At 43.8% G+C, this 26,899-nt stretch overlaps 1 protein-coding gene across 2 annotated transcripts in view; it reads left to right on the forward strand.

Moving 5' to 3' along the window:
• The window catches only part of LOC117727213 (centrosomal protein of 128 kDa-like), a 48,847-nt gene extending 22,541 nt beyond the window's left edge, over window positions 1-26,306 (forward strand). For both annotated transcript variants that reach the window (XM_034527362.1, XM_034527363.1), the window contains exons 18-25: window positions 5,461-5,520; window positions 13,816-14,008; window positions 16,177-16,226; window positions 17,495-17,518; window positions 21,499-21,576; window positions 23,011-23,124; window positions 24,906-25,014; window positions 25,551-26,306. In XM_034527362.1, coding sequence (XP_034383253.1) covers window positions 5,461-5,520; window positions 13,816-14,008; window positions 16,177-16,226; window positions 17,495-17,518; window positions 21,499-21,576; window positions 23,011-23,124; window positions 24,906-25,014; window positions 25,551-25,624 — 702 coding nt within the window. In that variant the 3' untranslated portion in view covers window positions 25,625-26,306. The remainder of the gene's footprint in view (window positions 1-5,460; window positions 5,521-13,815; window positions 14,009-16,176; window positions 16,227-17,494; window positions 17,519-21,498; window positions 21,577-23,010; window positions 23,125-24,905; window positions 25,015-25,550) is intronic.
• The last annotated feature ends 593 nt before the right edge of the window (window positions 26,307-26,899 follow it).

Genomic DNA, 26,899 nt, shown 5'->3' on the forward strand with positions numbered 1-26,899 from the left:
TATGACTGGATAAAAGAGACTTTATTATACTACATAGAGGTTTTGATATAGTTTAACTGTTTTTAAATGTGGCCCCCATTTACTTCAATTCATCAAGAATTTTCCCAGTTTTTGGTTGTTTTTTTTTAGAACAAGTTTTCTTCAAAAATGTCAAGGCAATTCAATTCAGTTTATTTTTTATGGCACAGAATCACACATTACAAACCATCCTCAGAGGGCTTTACAATCTGTACACATACGACATCCCTGGACATCGGATCAGGAAAAACTCCCCGATAATAAGGGGTGAGTAATTGAGATATATATATATATATATATATATATATATATATATAACCGATGATTCATGCACTGAAGTATTCTTTTTATGGGACAAAAAGCCATATGTTACAATAGTTACTGCATTACTTATTTGTTTAGAGTGTATTTGTGCCTCAATGAACATTCCTGGTCATTTTTACTGCCCTTTCTGCATCACCTTATATTATTTGCAAATGGTAAACCAGCTAACTTGAATATATATATATACCTTTTATTAAATCTTGTCTTAATGTCATACATGTTATTGAAGACGTGCACGTTAAGCATGTTTTAAATGGGACCAAATACATGCATTCCGTTAACATCTCATTATTTTCATTTCCTCCCATCATTTCATCAAACAGATGATGTTTGATATACATGCCACAATAAAGCCTATTGTGTAAAGTACAGCTTCCACAGTCCTAATGCTTTACACATGTTGCCTACAGGAAACCCTCCCACCCTTACACACGAGGAAACACATACACACCTGCTCCCCCCCTCGCATGCTGGATGCTAGTCTTCCTCTGCTGCTCCAAGCTAATGAACCAGGTCAGCACTTATCTGATACAGATTCCCCAATCTGGTCCAGCAGTGCCGCAGCCAGACACATGAGCCAATGCCTCCCCTCATCTGTAATGTGTCATGTTGAAAAGAAGTCAAAGTTGCTAGTGATTGGCCTAATGAAGGGAATCATTAACAGTAAAGGTGGTGTTACCTCATGATACTTTTTAGAAGCACTAATGCAAGATGTTGTAAGACAGAGTAGCGCTTCAATGGAAGTTAAGGAACCCTAAAAGGAGGAGAGCGCTGTCTCCTGTGATTTTTACTGGATGTTGGCAGTTGATAAAACTGTTGCCGAAGACAAATTTAAATTGGTTTCCATAGCCACAAAGTGCTCGAACCACTTTTCCGGTCTTCAGAACCTCCACTGTCGTGTCATGCATGACAGGGTTGTTTTCCCTTAAATGCTAAACTTATGGAGAATCTCATCTGGGGTTACTGCCCCGTCCCTTTCTGTGAGGACACACCATGTAACTGTGCAGTTCGGTGTTTGAATGCACCCTGGGAGATTTGAGGGGCTGTGCTGAATAGTTTGACGCTTCATTCAGGAGGTTGACATTCTAATTCAAAATCAACATTCTAATGTTTCATTCATTCTCAACCCGGTTGCAGATGAAGGTCATTTAATTATTACTATTATATTGTTTTTGGAATTGGAGTCCAGCGGCGGCTTCATAGGATTGTTTCCAACTGATGTGATTCAAAAATGTTTCAATAACTCCAGAGCGCTGATAAGTTTAACAGTCAAAAGTTATTTTATAAAGATTGATGTAATCAAATCCAAAATTAATGTTTTTTCTTTCTTTTTTGTAATATTATTCTGCAATCCATATTTGTTGTCATTTAGCCTTTCAAAACCAATATTTTCCATGTGGTCAAAAAACAGTTTGCTGCACACAAAGGGAGGCAGCAATCTAACAGCACCCTAAATTACATTCACACAATTTTTCTTTTTTTACAATAGACATTCAACTCTAAAACCTCAGTAAAAGGTTTAAGGACATTCAGTACAACCTTTTTCCCTTTCAGTCTAAATTCTGTTGGTTCCTGCCTCCTTTCCCTTGAAGCTGTTTAATGAAGCAAAAAGCCACAGTCATAATAACGGGGAGAGGGATCCTCATCTGTTGCTCTCCTGAAGGTTTCTTCTTTTTTCCTGCTGAAAGGTTTTTTTGGGGAGTTTTTCCTGATCCGATGTGAAGTCAAAGGTCAGGGATGTCGTATGCGTAAAGATTGTAAAGCCCTCTGAGGGGAGTTTGTGATATTGGGCTATACAAAATAAACTGAATTGAATTGAATAATCTCAACAAAGACATTGAGCTTTGTACCTTCCACTTGCTGGTAGTCGTTAACATCTCCACCTTTTGCTTCTCTCTAACTCTGCCATCTTTACCATTTCCTCAGCCGGAGGTGGAACAAACAGATTGTAACCACAGACACCCAGTCACAGATGTACTCGTATTCTGAAAGAGACATCCAAGCCACGCAGTCACACATTTAAATACCGTGGCAGAAACTTGGATTCCACGGCGGTGCTGCTGAGAAAATAGTGGCATTTCTTTCACTTCAACCCCACAGACAGCACTCTCAACTCCCAGCCTACTTGTTCAGTCTTCCAACAGTTTCCCCTCCTTTTTGTCTGCCAGTGCACGGAGCTGCCTTTGATGGTTCGAGAAAGAGTAAAGTGAGCGAGAGGCACAGGAGGCATGTTTTATCCTCCCACACAGATGCACTCCGCCATGCCGTCGTACACTCCCTGAGATGGGGACCTCTGCGCAGCAGCGTTGCTTAGCCGCCCTTTGAGCTGCCGTGGGACATCTTGGGAAATTCGTTTTGCTTGGATCTGGTTTTGAATGGCATCTTGAAAAAGTATCTCGACAGCTCCGCAGTAACAATGTTGTTTGCCGAGGCGCGGGACAGAACGGGTCCAAAACCCCTCTCGCTGTGTGCCTCCATGTCTGTTGATCTTGCATAAACACCTGGCCACCAGGGTGTACATGAAGACAAACATCTGTTGTCTTTTTTGTTGACTTTGTTTGTGGCTGTGTGAGAGTTTTTCCATGTGAATTTGGGGTTCTGATGTCTTAATTCGGAGTTATGGTCTCTCTGCATGTTATTAGGACGTATCTCTGTAAATGGATTCACGCGAAAGCTTTTGGAAAGGTTGCTCATGAGCAAAGAAGCCATTATTTACTTTCCATGGTCCATAGGAGCGCTTTACTTTGGTCTCATAGGCTCGTACCTTTGGATGAGTCCATGTATCCTGGCTCTTACTGAGACTTGGATCACACCAGACAACACATCTACCCCTGCTGCTCTCTCCTCTGTCTTCTCCTTCAGCTACACATCCATACCCACAGGTCGGGGTGGTGGTGGTACAGGTCTACTCGTCTCCCCCAAATGGTGTTTTTCTCTCTTTTTACCCCACTAACTTTTGACTAAACTCAAAAGTTAGTGTTTTTTCAGTTCTCACTAATAAGCCGCCAGCTCTGGAAGGTACTAATATGAGTACTTGGTCAGCCCAGCACATCACAACATCACATACTGCAAGAAGAGTGTTTACAGAAGCTGAGTGCTCTGAAAGGATCCAGAGAGCCCTTCATAAACAACTACGGCCCATTGATGACCGATACGAAACAGACAAAGTCTACTTCAAACGGGTGGATTGTACAGAATGGAAAGGTCCAGGTGTGGTCTTCGGTGATATTTGTGAGGTATGGGGCACTTAGGTTTGCGTGCATCACTCCAGGCTTAGAAAAGTAGATGACCCACAAGCAGAGCTGGGAGAAAAGGACATTCAGCTGGAAGCGACTGAAAATCCTACCACATTACCAAAACCTGGCTTTAATACCACATTAACAGGCTTTTACGAGAATAATTATGACACTGAAAACGAAAGTGAGGAGGAGACACCTACAAATGGTGAGGATAACAGCGAGCCCTCTCACACACCAAGACAGCCAGAAGGAGGTAGTCAAGTTCAATCTGACGCATCACAGAACAACTCAACCACAACCTGTGAAGACCTAAGTCTGAAAACTGGACAGGTAGTCACATACACAGATAGTGGGAGTGGCCAAGCACACACTGGAAAAATCCTCAGCAGGGCAGGAAAAGCCACTGGAACATACAAATACTAGTATCATTTGGAGTACATTGAGCCTGAGGAAATTATTGGCACTACCAGTTCTGTTGATTTAGGACGAGTACACAATCTTCAAGTGGTCCCAACTGAGCATGTTGAATTAGGTGCTAGTCATCCTGAAGAAGACATACTTATTGTGAATGATGATGCCTTTATGTCTGCTAAACACAATGAACTCAGCAACTGGAAAAAGAATGATGTGTTTGAAGAGGTGAAAGATGAAGGCCAGAAATGCGTCTCTACGAGGTGGGTGTGCACACTCAAGGAGACGCCTGATGGTGTTGCACCGAAAGCTAGATTAGTTTGCAAGAGGCGTTGAAGAAATGAACACCCAGGAGCTCCCAAAAGACTCGCCTACATGTGCCTCAGAGTCTCTAAAAATGATTATGGCAGTGATATGTCAAAAGAAATGGCAGCTTAACTCTATGGACATTGAAGCAGCCTTTTTACAAGGCAAAGAGTTAACCCGAAATGTCTATATTCGTCACATAATAGTAAAGTTTTGTCCTCCGACAGGCCTTGTAAATTCCTTCAGCTTCATTGGTACCTGAAGCAACACCTCCCCTCCACCCACTCAGCCCCATCCGTTGTTATGACACATGGCTGTTTTCCTCTTAGTTGTGTGTGAGCCATTAGTAAGCATAGGAAAGCTGCTACTCCAGTTTTTCTATAACCGTGTGCAGTGGTTTTAGTGCAGCCCTAATGGCCCCTTACCAAACACAGACCTGCCTGTGTAAACAGGGTCACAATGTTAAACCAGAATGCTTAAAAGGAGAATTAGAATCTAACATTCCATTTCAGGTACTGTGTTCATGTCCCCATGTAAAACAAGCAGGTAATGAAGGATGAGATTGAAAGTTCCTCATCGCAACAGTTGCTCAGTGTTGGCAGAGGCATGCTGAGGGCCATCTAGTTGTGTGAACGTGTTTGTGTTTCATCTGAACTGTGTGTGTGTGTGTGTGTGTGTGTGTGTGTGTGTGTGTGTCAGCAGTCATTAGGAGTTGGCAGACCGTCCGTTTGTATTGCTGATGCTGACAAGCTTGTCTGGGAAGGATGGAACATAGTCCCTGAGCTCATTTTCATGACACATACAACCTCTGTGTGTGCATGCACAAGTGTAGTGTCGTATCGGAGGCTGTTCAATACACAAGCCAATTTAAGTTGGGAGAAGCCGTTCTTCACAACACTGAAGGGTTTAACAACAGTTCTGATATTTATCTGGTTGTTGGTCCATCCACATCACACTTTCTGCATTTTCTTTCTACATTTTCTAACTTCTCTGATGCTTCCTCATTTATTTGGTAACCTACTGAACCTGCATAAAATAAAAACTACAAAATCTCTTTGATTTGCACTCCTCTCCGACGTAGTTCTCTATCAAGAACAGAATGTTTTGTAATGCATGCTTACACAAGCTCACACATGCATTAATCTCTGTGCTGTTTTAACAGGCGATCTCCCAGAAACCAGGATTAGTGAAAGACCTCCACCGCTGGCTAGCTGAGACAAAGGTATGGTTATTACATGTGCTGCTTTCCTTACGGGGGATTTGTCTAAATAATCAATTATATATATATATATATATATATATATATATATATGAAAACACAAGATTAAGCATGTCACACTATTACCATGACAATCAAGTTCATTCCGAGGCCTACACTATATAGAAGATTAATGTAAGACGACAACATGGACATGTATTCAGTTTGATTTGGTCTTGACAGACTTAAATAATCTTAGCAACCACATAATAAAACTGAAGTTCAGGGATTGTTGACAGAATGTCTCTCCATAATAATTATCAAGGACAATAGTAAATTGTTCCACCCTAAGAAGTTCAGTCACAGTGCACTCTTTCACAGGCTTTCATTCCTCTATGCCAGCATCAGGGTTAACGTCATGTTCTGCTTTAGTGAGGACTAATGTTGCCTCCTTGCCGTTGTCGTCCTGTCTTTTGCAATAATAGTTGTCCCTTGGTTTCTTTCCAAGACAGATCAGTTCCCATTTGGTCCCATTTCAGGATGCACTGTACAAATGACAGATGTAAATATTGCTGTGGTGGTGATGCAGGAGACTTTGTTAAGATGTGTTTGCACAGCTCACAGTGTTTATCACCATTATGTATGTCTCCTGTCAGAAAGGCTTTCAGAGCTCTGTGCATTTACAAGAATAAAACGCCAGAGAACAAGAGAAATAATTAGCTCCCTAGTTAGCAGATTTTATGTTAGTAAAATGTAGGTGTGATTTACAGGCTTGTAGAGCAAAGCTGGAATACACAGCTAACCAATCCTTTGCATGGCCGTAACAACACTTTAATTCTTTCCATGTTGCTGACTGTGCTCGCCTCACTACTTTGACTGGTCTGTTTGACCATCCTCCCTTTGACCATCCTCTCTTTGACCATACTCCCTTTGACCATCCTCTCTTTGACCATACTCCCTTTGACCATCCTCCCTTTGACCATCCTCTCTTTGACCATACTCCCTTTGACCATACTCCCTTTGACCATACTCCCTTTGACCATACTCCCTTTGACCATCCTCCCTTTGACCATCCTCCCTTTGACCATACTCCCTTTGACCATACTCCCTTTGACCATACTCTCTTTGACCACACTCTCTTTGACCACACTCTCTTTGACCATCCTCCCTTTGACCATACTCCCTTTGACCATCCTCCCTTTGACTATACTCCCTTTGACCACTCTCTTTGACCTCTCTCTTTGACCACTCTCTTTGACCACTCTCTCTTTGACCGCTCTCTTTGACCATCCTCTCTTTGACCACCCTATCTTTGACCACTCTCTCTTTGACCATACTCTCTTTGACCACTCTCTCTTTGACCACACTCTCTTTGACCATACTCTCTTTTTACCATACTCTCTTTTTACCATACTCTCTTTGACCACTCTCTCTTTGACCACTCTCTCTTTGACCAGTCTCTCTTTGACCATCCTCTCTTTGACCATCCTCCCTTTGACTATACTCCCTTTGACCACTCTCTTTGACCTCTCTCTTTGACCACTCTCTTTGACCACTCTCTCTTTGACCGCTCTCTTTGACCATCCTCTCTTTGACCACTCTCTCTTTGACCTCTCTCTTTGACCACTCTCTTTGACCACTCTCTCTTTGACCGCTCTCTTTGACCACCCTATCTTTGACCACTCTCTCTTTGACCATACTCTCTTTGACCACTCTCTCTTTGACCATACTCTCTTTTTACCATACTCTCTTTTTACCATACTCTCTTTGACCACTCTCTCTTTGACCATACTCTCTTTGACCACCCTCTCTTTGACCACCCTCTCTTTGACCACCCTCACTTTGACCACTCTCTCTTTGACCACTCTCTCTTTGACCACTCTCTCTTTGACCACTCTTTCTTTGACCACTCTCTCTTTGACCACTCTCTCTTTGACCATCCTCTCTTTGACCACACTCTCTTTGACCATACTCTCTTTGACCATCCTCTCTTTGACCACCCTCTCTTTGACCACTCTCTCTTTGACCACTCTCTCTTTGACCACTCTCTCTTTGACCATCCTCTCTTTGACCATCCTCTCTTTGACCACTCTCTCTTTGACCAGTCTCTCTTTGACCATCCTCTCTTTGACCACTCTCTCTTTGACCAGTCTCTCTTTGACCATCCTCTCTTTGACCATCCTCTCTTTGACCACTCTCTCTTTGACCACTCTTTCTTTGACCATACTCTCTCTGACCATACACTCTTTGACCATACACTCTTTAACCACTCTCTCTTTGACCATCCTCTCTTTGACCATCCTCTCTTTGACCACTCTTTCTTTGACCACTCTCTCTTTGACCATCCTCTCTTTGACCATACTCTCTTTGACCACACTCTCTTTGACCACACTCTCTTTGACCACTCTCTCTTTGACCACACTCTCTTTGACCATCCTCCCTTTGACCATACTCCCTTTGACCATCCTCCCTTTGACTATACTCCCTTTGACCACTCTCTTTGACCATCCTCTCTTTGACCACTCTCTCTTTGACCACTCTTTCTTTGACCACTCTCTTTTTGACCACTCTCTTTGACCACTCTTTCTTTGACCATACTCTCTCTGACCATACACTCTTTGACCATCCTCTCTTTGACCACTCTCTCTTTGACCAGTCTCTCTTTGACCATCCTCTCTTTGACCACTCTCTCTTTGACCAGGCTCTCTTTGACCATCCTCTCTTTGACCACTCTCTCTTTGACCATCCTCTCTTTGACCACTCTCTCTTTGACCAGTCTCTCTTTGACCATCCTCTCTTTGACCACTCTCTCTTTGACCAGTCTCTCTTTGACCATCCTCTCTTTGACCATCCTCTCTTTGACCACTCTTTCTTTGACCACACTCTCTTTGACCATACTCTCTTTGACCACTCTCTCTTTGACCACACTCTCTTTGACCATACTCTCTTTTTACCATACTCTCTTTTTACCATACTCTCTTTGACCACTCTCTCTTTGACCACTCTCTCTTTGACCAGTCTCTCTTTGACCATCCTCTCTTTGACCATCCTCCCTTTGACTATACTCCCTTTGACCACTCTCTTTGACCTCTCTCTTTGACCACTCTCTTTGACCACTCTCTCTTTGACCGCTCTCTTTGACCATCCTCTCTTTGACCACTCTCTCTTTGACCTCTCTCTTTGACCACTCTCTTTGACCACTCTCTCTTTGACCGCTCTCTTTGACCACCCTATCTTTGACCACTCTCTCTTTGACCATACTCTCTTTGACCACTCTCTCTTTGACCATACTCTCTTTTTACCATACTCTCTTTTTACCATACTCTCTTTGACCACTCTCTCTTTGACCATACTCTCTTTGACCACCCTCTCTTTGACCACCCTCTCTTTGACCACCCTCACTTTGACCACTCTCTCTTTGACCACTCTCTCTTTGACCACTCTCTCTTTGACCACTCTTTCTTTGACCACTCTCTCTTTGACCACTCTCTCTTTGACCATCCTCTCTTTGACCACACTCTCTTTGACCATCCTCTCTTTGATCATCCTCTCTTTGACCACTCTTTCTTTGACCACTCTCTCTTTGACCATCCTCTCTTTGACCATACTCTCTTTGACCACACTCTCTTTGACCACACTCTCTTTGACCACTCTCTCTTTGACCACACTCTCTTTGACCATCCTCCCTTTGACCATACTCCCTTTGACCATCCTCCCTTTGACTATACTCCCTTTGACCACTCTCTTTGACCATCCTCTCTTTGACCACTCTCTCTTTGACCACTCTTTCTTTGACCACTCTCTTTTTGACCACTCTCTTTGACCACTCTTTCTTTGACCATACTCTCTCTGACCATACACTCTTTGACCATCCTCTCTTTGACCACTCTCTCTTTGACCAGTCTCTCTTTGACCATCCTCTCTTTGACCACTCTCTCTTTGACCAGGCTCTCTTTGACCATCCTCTCTTTGACCACTCTCTCTTTGACCATCCTCTCTTTGACCACTCTCTCTTTGACCAGTCTCTCTTTGACCATCCTCTCTTTGACCACTCTCTCTTTGACCAGTCTCTCTTTGACCATCCTCTCTTTGACCATCCTCTCTTTGACCACTCTTTCTTTGACCACACTCTCTTTGACCATACTCTCTTTGACCACTCTCTCTTTGACCACACTCTCTTTGACCATACTCTCTTTTTACCATACTCTCTTTTTACCATACTCTCTTTGACCACTCTCTCTTTGACCACTCTCTCTTTGACCAGTCTCTCTTTGACCATCCTCTCTTTGACCATCCTCCCTTTGACTATACTCCCTTTGACCACTCTCTTTGACCTCTCTCTTTGACCACTCTCTTTGACCACTCTCTCTTTGACCGCTCTCTTTGACCATCCTCTCTTTGACCACTCTCTCTTTGACCTCTCTCTTTGACCACTCTCTTTGACCACTCTCTCTTTGACCGCTCTCTTTGACCACCCTATCTTTGACCACTCTCTCTTTGACCATACTCTCTTTGACCACTCTCTCTTTGACCATACTCTCTTTTTACCATACTCTCTTTTTACCATACTCTCTTTGACCACTCTCTCTTTGACCATACTCTCTTTGACCACCCTCTCTTTGACCACCCTCTCTTTGACCACCCTCACTTTGACCACTCTCTCTTTGACCACTCTCTCTTTGACCACTCTCTCTTTGACCACTCTTTCTTTGACCACTCTCTCTTTGACCACTCTCTCTTTGACCATCCTCTCTTTGACCACACTCTCTTTGACCATACTCTCTTTGACCATCCTCTCTTTGACCACCCTCTCTTTGACCACTCTCTCTTTGACCACTCTCTCTTTGACCACTCTCTCTTTGACCATCCTCTCTTTGACCATCCTCTCTTTGACCACTCTCTCTTTGACCAGTCTCTCTTTGACCATCCTCTCTTTGACCACTCTCTCTTTGACCAGTCTCTCTTTGACCATCCTCTCTTTGACCATCCTCTCTTTGACCACTCTCTCTTTGACCACTCTTTCTTTGACCATACTCTCTCTGACCATACACTCTTTGACCATACACTCTTTAACCACTCTCTCTTTGACCATCCTCTCTTTGACCATCCTCTCTTTGACCACTCTTTCTTTGACCACTCTCTCTTTGACCATCCTCTCTTTGACCATACTCTCTTTGACCACACTCTCTTTGACCACACTCTCTTTGACCACTCTCTCTTTGACCACACTCTCTTTGACCATCCTCCCTTTGACCATACTCCCTTTGACCATCCTCCCTTTGACTATACTCCCTTTGACCACTCTCTTTGACCATCCTCTCTTTGACCACTCTCTCTTTGACCACTCTTTCTTTGACCACTCTCTTTTTGACCACTCTCTTTGACCACTCTTTCTTTGACCATACTCTCTCTGACCATACACTCTTTGACCATCCTCTCTTTGACCACTCTCTCTTTGACCAGTCTCTCTTTGACCATCCTCTCTTTGACCACTCTCTCTTTGACCAGGCTCTCTTTGACCATCCTCTCTTTGACCACTCTCTCTTTGACCATCCTCTCTTTGACCACTCTCTCTTTGACCAGTCTCTCTTTGACCATCCTCTCTTTGACCACTCTCTCTTTGACCAGTCTCTCTTTGACCATCCTCTCTTTGACCATCCTCTCTTTGACCACTCTTTCTTTGACCACACTCTCTTTGACCACTCTCTCTTTGACCACTCTTTCTTTGACCATACTCTCTCTGACCATACACTCTTTGACCATCCTCTCTTTGACCACTCTCTCTTTGACCACTCTTTCTTTGACCATACTCTCTCTGACCATACACTCTTTGACCATACACTCTTTAACCACTCTCTCTTTGACCATCCTCTCTTTGACCATCCTCTCTTTGACCACTCTTTCTTTGACCACTCTCTCTTTGACCATCCTCTCTTTGACCATACTCTCTTTGACCACACTCTCTTTGACCACACTCTCTTTGACCACTCTCTCTTTGACCACACTCTCTTTGACCATCCTCCCTTTGACCATACTCCCTTTGACCATCCTCCCTTTGACTATACTCCCTTTGACCACTCTCTTTGACCATCCTCTCTTTGACCACTCTCTCTTTGACCACTCTTTCTTTGACCACTCTCTTTTTGACCACTCTCTTTGACCACTCTTTCTTTGACCATACTCTCTCTGACCATACACTCTTTGACCATCCTCTCTTTGACCACTCTCTCTTTGACCAGTCTCTCTTTGACCATCCTCTCTTTGACCACTCTCTCTTTGACCAGGCTCTCTTTGACCATCCTCTCTTTGACCACTCTCTCTTTGACCAGTCTCTCTTTGACCATCCTCTCTTTGACCACTCTCTCTTTGACCAGTCTCTCTTTGACCATCCTCTCTTTGACCATCCTCTCTTTGACCACTCTTTCTTTGACCACACTCTCTTTGACCACTCTCTCTTTGACCACTCTTTCTTTGACCATACTCTCTCTGACCATACACTCTTTGACCATACACTCTTTGACCACTCTCTCTTTGACCAGTCTCTCTTTGACCATCCTCTCTTTGACCATCCTCTCTTTGACCACTCTTTCTTTGACCACTCTCTCTTTGACCATCCTCTCTTTGACCACTCTTTCTTTGACCACTCTCTCTTTGACCACTCTTTCTTTGACCACTCTCTCTTTGACCACTCTCTTTGACCATACTCTCTTTGACCATCCTCTCTTTGACCACTCTTTCTTTGACCACTCTTTCTTTGACCACTCTCTCTTTGACCACACTCTCTTTGACCATACTCTCTTTGACCATCCTCTCTTTGACCATCCTCTCTTTGACCATACTCTCTTTGACCACACTCTCTTTGACCATACTCTCTTTGACCATCCTCTCTTTGACCATCCTCTCTTTGACCACTCTCTCTTTGACCACTCTCTCTTTGACCACTCTCTCTTTGACCATCCTCTCTTTGACCACTCTCTCTTTGACCACTCTTTCTTTGACCATCCTCTCTTTGACCACTCTCTCTTTGACCAGTCTCTCTTTGACCACTCTCTCTTTGACCAGTCTCTCTTTGACCAGTCTCTCTTTGACCATCCTCTCTTTGACCACTCTCTCTTTGACCACTCTCTCTTTGACCATCCTCTCTTTGACCACTCTCTCTTTGACCAGTCTCTCTTTGACCATCCTCTCTTTGACCATCCTCTCTTTGACCACTCTTTCTTTGACCACACTCTCTTTGACCACTCTCTCTTTGACCACTCTTTCTTTGACCATACTCTCTCTGACCACACTCTCTTTGACCATACTCTCTTTGACCATCCTCTCTTTGACCATCCTCTCTTTGACCATACTCTCTTTGACCACACTCTCTTTGACCATACTCTCTTTGACCATCCTCTCTTTGACCATCCTCTCTTTGACCACTCTCTCTTTGACCATCCTCTCTTTGACCACTCTCTCTTTGACCACTCTCTCTTTGACCATCCTCTCTTTGACCATCCTCTCTTTGACCACTCTTTCTTTGACCACTCTCTCTTTGACCACTCTCTTTGACCATACTCTCTTTGACCATCCTCTCTTTGACCATCCTCTCTTTGACCACTCTCTCTTTGACCACTCTTTCTTTGACCACTCTCTCTTTGACCATCCTCTCTTTGACCACTCTTTCTTTGACCACTCTCTCTTTGACCACTCTTTCTTTGACCACTCTCTCTTTGACCACTCTCTTTGACCATACTCTCTTTGACCATACTCTCTTTGACCATACTCTTACGTAGTCACCATGACTTCACCTGTTGGTTTGTAGACTGACATTTTGGCTGTCGCCCTCTTGGAGCGCTTTACCTGTCAATCACCTTTTAGCCTCTGCCCTAAAGCATACCCTACTTTATGGTCTGTTTGACTCTGAATGGACCATCATTTACTAAATGAACATCATGCTGTCTTGAAGAAGACTTGAAACTAGATATTGAGACCATAAACCCATGTTTACAATGTTTACTGAGGGAATACATCAAGAGAGAAGTAGAGTCAATTATATAGACCTCTATACAACCAGAGGAGTCGCCCCCTGATGGTCAGTAGAGATAATGCAGGATTAAGGCACCTCTGCATTAGCTTCACTTTTGAGAATGGAAGGTTGCCGCCTGGCTGACAGACAGTCTTAAAACTCTAAGTTTTAAGACTGTCTGTCAGAGTTTTGGTGAATTCCACCCCCTAATGCCCTGATCCCCTTAAGTCTTGATTAAAACTTTTACCATACGAGCTAATGAAGCCCATCTTACTTCACCCCATTGATTTTGTATTTACTTAACCACCCAGACCAAGATCCGCTGGCTGTGTGAGGAGGTGCGGGAGTGTACCACAAGAGAGCAGCGCTTAAAGAAGCAACAACAACACACCAGGGATCAGTTGAAGGCCCTCAGGCAGAGCCGGGACTCGGAGCAGATGGCTCTCCTGCAGCGCCTGGACCAACAAGAGAAGCTGCTGCACTCCCTCGACACTGAAAAGAGAGGTACTCAAACAGTATTTATTCATTTAAAAAATACCTTCATGTTGATTTATCTGAAGAAGCAACAGAAAATGCAAGGTATGATTTGTGGGTACAGATGTGTGTGTTGGTAGTATTGTCATCAAAGCAAAGCCAGGCTATATAACAGCACAGCATCATGGGAGACTAATCAGACTATGTGTTCTTTGTTGGGCAGCTAATACCTGATTACAGGAAGCACTGGACAATAAATCCTTTGGTCTGGTGAGTTAACAGAAGGGAAAACAGCGTGAATACTCTGCAAGCGCTGCATGAAAATGAACTTATTCCTTGATTTTTGGGCAAAACGTCTTTTTGATTGAACCTAGTCACACACTGACTTCCTGTTCTCTTTGTTAATTGAATTCAAACACACTGACATTAAAAGCGCTAACTAATTAAAAGACGGCATATTACTGGAGGTTTTTGTTCTTTGTTGTAACTGGTGCTTGTTAAAATGGTGCGCATTGACTGTTCCTCTGTTGTTGTTTTTAGACCGTGCACACTGACCTGCCTGTTTATGATTACAAATGTTTGAGAAAGCATCTTAATGTGTGTGTGAACTTGGAGAACTTCAGGGGGAAATGGACTTGTTTCTTTCCTTCCCGAATCCCATTTTTGACTGAGTTTCTCCTAATGAGCGGTAACTGCCAGAGGTTGGACATCTTGTTGTTAGCGCTGCAGCTGAACTACGCAGGGAAATGGGCCTCATTTGTGTTCAGTAACAGGGAGAGAGAGAGAGTTAAAAGACACAGAGAGACCATAGACAGGGCGCGGTAGACATGGACACAGAGACAATACACACAGATCAGTCGGTCTGTTTTGGTCTTTTTAGCCCCACACAGATCAGTCGGTCTGTTGACCCAATCATCAGACAGAAGTAGTCTCGTCTGTCTCTGATGCAGGCAAATGCACTGATATGGTCCCTTGAGTAATTACACCTGAGAGCATGCGTCACAACAGCCACAAGATCTGATTATTTGGATTCATGGCGTGCAAATTAAGATTGTATCAACCGTGCACTAAGTATGGCTTCTTAGTAATTTCAGTGATTCTCGTACACATATGTAATGACGAGCAGTAACGACAAGACGCATGGCAAATACTTATTATAACTTAGTTTACATTTCCCCATCACAACTGATTGGTGTTTTTTCTCATATAACAGTAAGTTGTAATTTGAAAAGATGTTCTTGGGTAAATATTGTATTGTTTGCTTATTAAGTGTTAAACTCTAATGCTAAATGAAGTGAATTATTCCTTTGATTCAACACCTCATTCAGCAAAGAATGAAAAACAATGCGTTGTTGTAATCAACAGCAAACACCTAAGCAGAGTGTGTCTTTCCAACACCTGTTTCTGTTCAATGAAAGCTGTCTGAACCAGCCCAACATGTTGACATGAGCAGGTTGGTCCTCTGGAATGCTGGAGGGTCAGTGACCGGCTCGGCTTGTTCAGACCTCATTGACGGGGCTGGGAGTAGAAGTGGACCGGTTATTGGGTTTGGTCAGTAGGATGGTTTAATCATCCTCCGGGATCAGTGAATAAACTACTAAACTACTGTTAAAGACCCCATGAAATGGCACTCCTGCTTCCTTTTGCATTATTTAGATAGTTTGAGATATTTTTTATGTGCCATATAATGAAATAATATTGTGAATATCAACATGTAAAATCAAATGTTCCTTGGTGTGTTTATTAAGAGGAGATACTCTCTTGTTGCTGTTTGGAGTTCACTCAAACACGTCTAAACAAAGGGACAACCACTAGCTCCAAAGGGCAGTTCCTTGACCTTTTGACTACAGGCAAGCATACAATTCGACATATGAAGAATACAAGTTTGCAATGATACATGAATAAGTGTAATTGTGGACATTTTCTGAAAACTTTCAGATCCATATCTCGATTTTTCCAATAATAGCAAATGACATAGTCAGAGAAAATTATTAGGAAAGAAAAAGTCAAATGAAGTGTTTGAGCTTTCCTTTCGTGGATGTCTGTTTTTAAGCATGAGTTATTGGAAGAGCACAGTTAAAAGAGTAAACAACACCTGCTGAAGATGGAGAGTACACATGCTTTGATTGTCAATACTTTGACACTGGTTCAAGGAATGCAGTTCTACCTCGACTCATCAATAGTAACGTGTCTTTCAGAGCTGTTGGAGAGGAGTCGCAGGAAGGAGGAAGAAATGAGGAGCCTTCAGGTGAGCATTTTATATCTTTATCAATCCTTATCCGTTTGTTCATTTGTGTCTGAAGAGCTGCAGCCCAGACTGCAGAGTTTTCATATTCAGCTGGTCTTGCTTTGCCAAAAAGAGACAGCTGGTACCATTTTATTTATACACCACAGCTCCTTCAAATAATTCTTTGCATATCTGTGGGTTTTTTTGTGTGCAACTGCTGTGCTTCAGTTGTCTGAGTCGTGTGATGTGGCGCTCCAAACATTAGTACACGGCCGTGGGCCTGACGAACTGCTCGCAGCCTTGCTTGGACAAGTACCTAATTATTGCAGACACAAGGCCTTGGAGTTTAAAAGCCGCCAGAGGCCTTCAGTACCACAGCATCTACACTTGGCAGGCCACCAACCCGCCTAGTCTGGATTGGACTGGCCCCCAGCGCATCACCGACCATTTCCTCGCCATTAAACAGCCAAACACCATTCACACCTACACACACACTACAATGTCTGCTAAGCATTCGTTCTTTTCCCTGTGTGTGTGTGTGTGTGTGTGTGTGTGTGTGTGTGTGTGTGTGTGTGTGTGTGTGTGTGTGTGTGTGTGTGTGTGTGTGTGTGTGTGTGTGTGTGTGTGTGTGTGTGTGTGTGTGTGTGTGTGTGTGTGTGTGTGTGTGTGTGTGTGTGTGTGTGTGTGCGTGTGAGTGATTCCGGGGTCCCATCTGTGGCTGCATGATGGCACCTGCCATTGCTCGCATGCAATTAATCAGGCCTTTCAGACCCAGCCAGGCTTTTAATTATGAAGGATGGAGAGAGAGAGATGGAGAGAGGTAAGACAGAGTACCGAGTGAGCGGCGCTGACGAGTTAATAAAAAGAAAACAGTTGTAGGGTGGGCTGAGGGAAAGAAAGTACCTTTGTTACAAACCATCAACACATTACAGGCAGGGGGGGCAGCCGGTTGAGGGGAAGAGCAGGTGTCTGTTTGAGTGGCAGATAAGAGGCATAGCATCACTTATGCATCATTAGAGAGGGAACATCAGTCAGAAGCTGGATGAGTGGCGAGCTGTGAGTGTGTGCGCGTGTGACGGCGTGCGTGCATGTGTGTGCATGTGCGCGCACTTCAGACTCTTATCCCCTGCATTTCCTTTCCATGATGGAACGCTCTCTTTTTTTTCTGCTGATCTGGCATTTTGAGCAGTTTCCTGGACTCAGTGTTAGTTTAAACCTCACGTTGGTATTGTTTTTTTAAGTGTTCTATGCATATAAAGCAACATTGTTGTGTTTGTGTGTCTTTTCAGGACCGTGTGTTGGATCTAGAGATGGTAAGGTTTTATTTCTCAAATCAAATTAATGAAAATTATTAAAGAAAATTTGTAGTGTAAATTCCTGTTTAGAAAACGTGGAGGCATGTAATGCCCCGGAGTTGTTAGATTACAAGTCGTGTTGACTGTTTGTTCAGCAACCCATTGAGGCTGACACAGGGTTAGAAATACTTGCTTTAGTCAAGGCTCACAGCTCTGGTAATCATCATAAGTCTTGCTGATGGCGTTAAGAACCGAGCTGGACTGACAACACCGTATTGACATCACCATCCAAGCTGTTGACGGTCACCACTAACATCCTTAATCAGCTATTACATGTTACCACAAAATTACTTAGCACCGCTGAACGGTTCTATTGACCCACGCTCCTCTTACTCTGTTGACAAAATAAATAAATACAATTGTCCATCCGTCACAATTATGTGGCACGCTTGGCCACTTCAACCTCCAATTAGCTGTGAGAAAGAAGAGGAAAGACCTCAAACCACTATCTGCTTACCGCAACAGCACAGCAGCAGCATGCATCGACCCGTTCTCCACTCGGCCTGGTGGTGGGGATCAACCAGCGAATTTCAATCGTATGTCAGTGCGGCAATCAGCGGGACGCTTTGTAACATCCACCACTTCTTTTGATGCTTAAATGCTCTATCTAAAGGGGAATGGGAAGGCCATTGAAACCTACGGTGGAGGGATGAATAGAATGGAGTGGAGCTAGAGTAGTTACTTAATCTTAATTAAAGGTTGCGCTGGAACAAAGTCCTCACTTAGCTTTTGAATTGACCAGGCAGTATGACATGATGCCTGTTGAATAGGGCAGGCTGCGTTCCCAGAAATAAAGCGCCCATGTTGCCCAGAGTTAATTCTATCTTTCAGCTTCCTGCAGCCAAGTGGTTCAGGCAGATACTGTATTACCCCAAAAAAAACACGTTTCCACCGTTAATCCATATCCTCAGTATATTACAATCAATCTGCATCAATACTTCCCTAAATACACTACTTCTGGAAAAGCTTCACAGGTAGGAGAAGGCAGCGTGACACGCAACTATTGAATTCAATGTGCCACGTGGATTTATTTTATTTGACCTCAGGGTTCTCAGATCTCAGGGTTCTGTGCTCTGACCTCAGAGTTCCATGTTCTGACCTCAGGGTTCTCAGATCTCAGGGTTCTATGCTCTGACCTCAGAGTTCCATGTTCTGACCTCAGGGTTCTCAGATATCAGGGTTCTATGCTCTGACCTCAGAGTTCCATGTTCTGACCTCAGGGTTCTCAGATCTCAGGGTTCTATGCTCTGACCTCAGAGTTCCATGTTCTGACCTCAGGGTTCTCAGATCTCAGGGTTCTATGCTCTGATCTTAGGGTTCTATTCTCTGACCTTAGGGTTCTCAGATCTCAGGTTGCTATGCTCTGACCGCAGGTTTCTCTGATCTGACCTCAGGGTTCTCAGATCTCAGGGTTCTATGCTCTGACCTCAGAGTTCCATGTTCTGACCTCAGGGTTCTCAGATCTCAGGGTTCTATGCTCTGATCTTAGGGTTCTATTCTCTGACCTTAGGGTTCTCAGATCTCAGGTTGCTATGCTCTGACCGCAGGTTTCTCTGATCTGACCTCAGGGTTCTCAGATCTCAGGGTTCTATGCTCTGACCTCAGAGTTCCATGTTCTGACCTCAGGGTTCTCAGATCTCAGGGTTCTATGCTCTGATCTTAGGGTTCTATTCTCTGACCTTAGGGTTCTCAGATCTCAGGTTGCTATGCTCTGACCGCAGGTTTCTCTGATCTGACCTCAGGGTTCTCAGATCTCAGGGTTCTATGCTCTGATCTTAGGGTTCTATTCTCTGACCTTAGGGTTCTCAGATCTCAGGTTGCTATGCTCTGACCGCAGGTTTCTCTGATCTGACCTCAGGGTTCTCAGATCTCAGGTTTCTATGCTCTGACCTCAGAGTTCCATGTTCTGACCTCAGGGTTCTCAGATCTCAGGGTTCTATGCTCTGATCTTAGGGTTCTCAGATCTCAGGTTTCTATTCTCTGACCTCAGGGTTCTCAGATCTCAGGGTTCTGTGCTCTGACCTCAGAGTTCCATGTTCTGACCTCAGGGTTCTCAGATCTCAGGGTTCTATGCTCTGATCTTAGGGTTCTCAGATCTCAGGTTTCTATGTTCTGACCTCAGGGTTCTCAGATCTCAGGGTTCTATGCTCTGATCTTAGGGTTCTATTCTCTGACCTCAGGGTTCTCAGATCTCAGGTTTCTATGCTCTGACCTCAGAGTTCCATGTTCTGACCTCAGGGTTCTCAGATCTCAGGGTTCTATGCTCTGATCTTAGGGTTCTCAGATCTCAGGTTTCTATTCTCTGACCTCAGGGTTCTCAGATCTCAGGGTTCTGTGCTCTGACCTCAGAGTTCCATGTTCTGACCTCAGGGTTCTCAGATCTCAGGGTTCTATGCTCTGATCTTAGGGTTCTCAGATCTCAGGTTTCTATGTTCTGACCTCAGGGTTCTCAGATCTCAGGGTTCTATGCTCTGATCTTAGGGTTCTCTGATATCAGGGTTTAAATTGTTTCCTCCCAAAGCGGTTTATTTTTGTAATATGTCCAACTGTTTATTATTGCCATACAGTATACTTTCAGTCTTCTGTGCTGCTTTGGTTTACTGCTGATGTTTACATATTACAATATAGTGGCAGGAATGTGCATCATTATATAACTCACATTGCTAAATAAATGTACCTTTTAACATGCTGTGGTGTGTTTGGAGTGTTTGGAACATACAGAAAAACACAACTTGGATTTTTACCTTGAAGTATATTATAAATAGTTTTTATTTTGGCAACATAATGCAATGTGCTCCACCAACATTGTAGCTTGTGTGTGGAAGTGTCTGAGCATACAAAGTAAAATATTGACCAATGCACTTGATCCATACAGTCTAAATGCAGGTGTGTTGTGCATGTGTGAATGCTTATCAGACAGCTTACTTTAAAGGAACAATATATGCATATGTGGAAGAACAAATAATGCATAACAGTGCAAACATTATCAGCTGTGCACCCCCATTCTTTGGTTAGTACATCCCATTATCTCTGCAAATACCATTGCATCAGTAGCCACAGAGCAGTTAAATCCCACGGACAGCTGATCCAGCATCAGTAATCATGGCTCAGGTGACCCTCGCCTGGGATTGACTTCTCATTTCACTAAATGTGTCTTTCATCAATTATCCCTTCCTCTGCCCGCTCTCTTTCATCATTCCTCAGTCTGATGTGAGAAGTAGTGAGAAAGAGGAAAAGACACGTGAGGGAAAGGGAGAGGCGATTAAGGGATCTGTGATGTCGCCCCAGTATTAACCTGTTTAGTTGTTACATTCTAATGCTCTCTGTTGGCCCCTTACATAGTCAATGATGGGTTTGTTGTTTTTACATGGCTCCGTTGTTTTGTTAATGAAATTATTATTATTATCATAACGGTATGCTGTGAGCTACAGTCTCCTCATTCAAAGAATCTCTGAAAATATGTTTTATGTTTCAGCACAATGCAGATATTGTCTTGATTCTCCATTAACAGTTATCCATGTTTGTAGTTGTCGCTCGTTGAAATGGCTGAAGTTAAGGACTTAATATGAATGTCAGACAATACAAACCGAGAAACGAATATTGTGATGTATTCAATTTCAATTCAGTTTATTTTGTATAGCCCAGAATCACAAATTACAAACTCCCCTTAGAGGGCTTTACAATCTGTACACATACGACATCCCTGACCTTTGACCTCACATCGGATCAGGAAAAACTCCCCAAAAAAATAGAAAAAAACCTTTCAGGGGAAAAAAGTAAAGAAACCTTCAGGAGAGCAACAGAGGAGGATCCCTCTCCCCGGATGGACAGAAGCAATAGATGTCATGTGTACAAATGAACAGCGTTAGAGTTACATAAACACATTACATGAATATGACAGAGTGTATATGAACTGATTTTATGTCCGTTCTTTCCAGAACACAAGAATAGCCCTGGACCACTTGGAGTCAATTCCTGAGAAACAATGTCTGATGGAGAACTTCAAAGATTTGGAGGTGGGTCCAGATGAAGCTGAGATTAATTTTCTCTGTGATGTAAAGTGTTTTTTTCTTTCCGTGGAATTGCCAACCTTGGTCGCAGTGATACTTCAACGTCAGTTTAGTTAAAGTGCAGATTACCCGGAGAGTCTCTCTCCTCTGAATGTACAGGTCAGGGACAAACAGAACATGTAAAGACAACATACGGTTGAGGTTAGTAACTTTAAAGCCAAAGCTCTTACAGTATAACCCTAATAATAATAATAGAGTAGGCTGCGTACTTGTCAACGCGGAAAAAACAGCAAGTACCTGCAGAGCTCGCCTCCCAAATGGATTTGCATTCATACAGCACCGGGCGACTGTGGCTCAGTGGTGAGCAGGGTCGTCCTTCAATCAGAGGATCGGCGGTTCCATCCCCGGCTCTGTTAGTCCATGTTGATGTGTCCTTGGGCAAGACCCTCAAACCCAAATTGCTCCCGTAGCTGTGACTACGGTGTGTGAATGGGTGAATGTGTTAAAGCGCTGTGAGTGGTCAGAAGACTAGAAAAGTGCTATACAAGTACAATCCATTTACCATTCTAGTCCTGTGACCACGCAAAGGGCTGTACAACACGCACACACACACACACACGGAAGGTGTCACCAAGTTATAACAGATGACACTCACACCGATGGCTCAGTCAGTATCTGTCTGATAAAAAGGGGCTACTGTACGAATGTTTGTGTTGCTCAAATGTAAGACAGGGATTGAATACTATTCCCAGATTCTTAACTGTGTCTGATAAATTGTTTGCCATCAAGTTTAATGGAAAAGGTGATTTGTATCTAGCTGGACCAACAAGCAACATTTCGGCTTTTGTATGCATTCATATACCGATAAATTATTGCATATCCAGTGACTTCTGACAAGCACGTCTGTCATTTAAGCAGCTTGGACTGTGTGTGTGTGTTTGTGTGTGTGTGATCTGCATAGCAGGGACACATTATAATGTGTTAGTTGAGTGCTGATCCATGTGGAACCTTCGAGCAGGGAGACTTAGTATTGTATGTACCGCTTTGTGTTCTGTTGCTCAGGTATGAATGGCACCAAGTGCCAGCCCCTTGAGACCAATAAGTTTCTCAAGATGCAGGGGGATGTCATGGCCCACAGTCCACAAGGCGGCACTTAAAACTAATAACGGCAAGACCGATTAAAGATCAGAGTTCATTGCAATGTGACTTTAGTGGTGCAGTGTTTGTCTGGTGTGCGTCTGAAGCAACCGCGAAAAACGCTAACTTGTGAAAACATCTAGTTAGCGCCATGCAGAAAACATGAATCCAATGAATCAATGCTGGTCGTTCTGCTCAAGACTATGGAGACGCTCAGGCTTGTGTCCCTCTGGCCTGGTAGGGGACAGCTGTGTCTTATGCGCGGTGGGTTATAATGAAACAGCCTCCATTTTGTGCCAACAGGAGTCACAGCAGCAGAGGGAGATGCTAGAGCAGCGCTACAGCAAATACAAAGAGATCGTCTGGGACCTCCAGCACCAGCTGGACGAGTCCAGACGCAGAATCCAGGAGCACAGAGTATGACACACACACACACACACACACACTAACTGTACTCTAGAAAAATGGGGTGTATAATGCCTTTCAAAAGCCCGTACTCCCAAACAACAACCCATACCTCTTCTATAAGTCACTAATTGCCGTGCTTTGTTCAAACAGCAGCCGTTTGGATCAGGATAGCCTGACAGAGTCATTTATGAGTGTAGCTCGCCCACACCACAGCCACCGTGTGCAAAGCACCTAATTTGCAACTTGTGCGAACACGTGAATAATTCTACATGCTGGTAATGCATCATGGACGGACAGAGTGGGACAAGCTCGAGCGATGGCACGACGATCCGCTCAAACAAAACCCTGAATGTTACCCGTGTCTGTTGACGGCTGCAGTCCTGCTCTGCGCTACGAAGCAGTCAAGGGAGCCATCAAGACGTCACTGTTGACAGCTGATTGCCATCAGCCGTGTGCAGACGCCCACGAACAGCCATACAGTCCCTTTTTAAATGGTTGTGATGTGCCATATTACCCCGTCGGTTTGCCAAATGACTCCTGCGCTGAGTGATAAGTGGCGATTGCATTAGCGTAATAGCTGCTTCACACCCGGGGTTTGTTTAATGAAAAAGGATGGATGGGATGTCTTTACAAGTTCTATCTTGATCACAGTCGGCAACGCCAACAACAAGAAAGCGCTTCCCCGTTGACCGTAAAAGTGTGTCTCTTCTTGAACCACCAGTGTGTAAAGCTCCATTCAGACAGGATTGTTTTGGGCTCAGTGCTCGTCCTGTCATTACAGGACATCTGTAATATTAATGATTCATAAACAACGGGTATCGGTAATGTGTGTCGAACTGGAAGAGACGACAGTGACTTGGCCCGCTTTGCAATAGAATCACAAAGTATTAAGAGATGTCTGTTCACTTGTGCCTGCATGTTTACAGGCACATCACTGTCTGTAAAAGAAGCTTTTATCATACACAGGCCCACACTTTTCATAGAGGCACTCCCAAACAGAATGTTTTATCATTATGGGATGCTCAAAAAGCAGCCAGATCTTGCCCACAACTCTAAAGGTGCTTTGAATTATACAGAGCTGTTCACATTTATGGTTTTACTGTTAGTTTTACATTGCGAAAAATATTCCCATGGCAATAAGGATGTCACGAACACTTTGGACCAACAGATTTGATATCTCTATTATTGGATGGATTGTGCCACAGACATGTGTTCCATATGTCAACAATGTTTGCTCATTCAGTTTGTTGAATCACATCAGGACGTAAAGACTAGCACACAACGGAAGATGTAAACCAGACTAACGTCCCTGTGAGGCAGCAGACATGCGAGTGTTGGAACATTCATGGCCAGCTGTCAATGGCTTTCTACCTGCCTGCTTCTCTGTCAGCAGAAGTCTTGTGCGTAGATCTTTTTGATAGAATGACTCCACATTACATGAAATAACTCCCAGATAAACGTGTCACCTCCCTCCCGTCTCTCTTAAGTTCACATTCCACAGCAGCTCCTGTGTTTGGAAAAGGAGCTGATGAGAGACCGTCTAGCAGCCATCAGTGATGTCTGTCCACGAGTGTGTGCCCCTCCATCTCCTAGATGTAGACGTGTTTGATTGTCAGGATCACCAAAGTCCTTCGGCATGAACCTTTCTTGGCAAAGCATCCACTAATTAATGAGATGGACGAGAACATGATGAGTCTGTCCTAGCTCGCGTTGGTCCGGGTGTAAGTCCTCAGTGCTGCGAGCACGGCTGTAGCGGTCAGACACGGTGACCGCGTCCTCCTGTCTTCCAGGACGAGAAGCTGGACGCCGCTTCCAGGAGCCTGAGACTGGCCGCTCTTTCTTCCTCGGTGAAAGGCCCCAGCACGTTCCTGAGCAGCTCGCTGGGCTCTGACACACTCTGTGAGTATTGCTATGCTGCATCCCAGTGATCATCTAATGGCTGTTGTGGTCATCCAAACCGTGTACAAGTCTTTTTTAAATGTATTTTATGTCTGCACAATGATTGCTAAAATGACAATCCAGGTTACCGCTGATTTATAAAGCTTAAGTTGTGACGTACACGTGATGCATTTCACTGTGGCAGTATTACAGACCTGTCACTTCTCACCATTCAGTATTTCAACATGGCACCCGGAGCTCAAACTTTCCATCAGTGCTCAGTGTGTGTCTGTATCACTGCCAGTGGCTCTCAGCCAGAATCACTTGTAGCGCTTTCCTAAGCTGCTTACAGATATCTGGCACCGTGTGAGAGGAGCGTACTTTCTGTGGCTTTGTGTCTGTTTTACCTCCAAGAAGTATGCCGGCCAAAATATACCTATGGCTACTTCACACTGCTGTTAATATACAATGCAATTATCACATGTATTCAGGAGTGCTGTTGGCAGACAAGTGGATATGGTACTAATATAACTGTTTTGGTTGTGCCTCTGCCACAGCTCCTCACAAACGGCTGACCAGTTCAGACTTGGATGAGTCCCCCGTCAACGGGCCCAAACCCCTCACAGATTAGCTCAACCTCTATGTGTGTGCGTACGAGCCCAAACCCACGGTGCCCAGAGCTGATTGTACCTGCCTGCTGCTCATCGGAACAGAAAGCTCTCGACACTAATCCTCCTCTACCTCAACGGGCGCTCACTGAAGGTGCTCCAGAGCAAGAGGGTAAGACGAAGACCCCACCACCAACTTTGAGGGATACTTTGGAGCAGCGTGACTTTAGACACTGTTCAAAGTGTTTAAATGTCATTTATAACAACCTGAATTGGATTAGAAAAAAGGTTTGAATCCAAATAGTTTTACTGTTACATTTCTTGTCATAGTTATATTTGAACTTTGAACATCGTTATATTTTAACAGGTGTTTAAATATTGTTTAGTGTATTCTTATTATCATGCCAATGTGTTTGTGCTAAAATGTTTATTCTATTCAAACAAAACACTGGTGCCTTTTCAACAATATTTTTGCTGACATCATCATGCATATGAATATATATATATATATATTTTTTGACATCTCTTTTAATGTATTGACCGATTTGCTTTATGGCTTTCTATTTTTTGTTTCCTATAGTATATATTTGTAAAAAGACACTATAAGCACAAATAGGTCAATTCTGTTGTTTGTTTTAATGTGAAGGAAGTATATGCACTGTGAATAAATCCCCAAGCAGCCAAATGTCTGCTTTCCTAAGCGGAGCACACTTGATGTCTCCTTCATTCCAGAGCTCAGTGTTTGCTTTGCAGCAGCTGACGTTCCAGCTTCTCCCACCGGTGGAGCTTCTGCTTTTTGCTCAAATCCTTCATTGCAGAGAACAACCAAAAGCCACATGAGAGAGAAAGGTCTTCTTTTAATGTGCTGCTTCAAAGACGTAAACACATGCAGCACCTGCTGCGTAAACACTTCTCAGAGTTGTAAATAGTCTTGTTGGAGCCGCATGTTCCGAGACTTCGTGCAGTACTTTGGAAAGGAATGTCGTTAAAAAGGCTTTCCATCACGATGGTCGTTCGATTGGATGGTTTATGGCCACGGCATTACGGCCTGTGGAGCTTGTCTTCTGTACTCTGGAGCACATTGTGGTAATGCATGTCAGCGGAATGTGAGGAGGGAGGAGCCATGCTGGCTGAGGGATGGAAGCTGCTTCTGAAGCCTGAGGGAAGGAGCTGGAGGAGGAGAAGTGAGGGGGGTGTGGGGCTGCACGTCCACATTCATCCATTGACACATGTGTACACTAATGTTGTACACAAGCTGCCCCTCAGGATCATAACTAATAATCATTCACACACCGATG

Source organism: Cyclopterus lumpus, chromosome 24, assembly GCF_009769545.1.
Source record: "Cyclopterus lumpus isolate fCycLum1 chromosome 24, fCycLum1.pri, whole genome shotgun sequence".
NCBI classification, from domain to species: domain Eukaryota; kingdom Metazoa; phylum Chordata; class Actinopteri; order Perciformes; family Cyclopteridae; genus Cyclopterus; species Cyclopterus lumpus.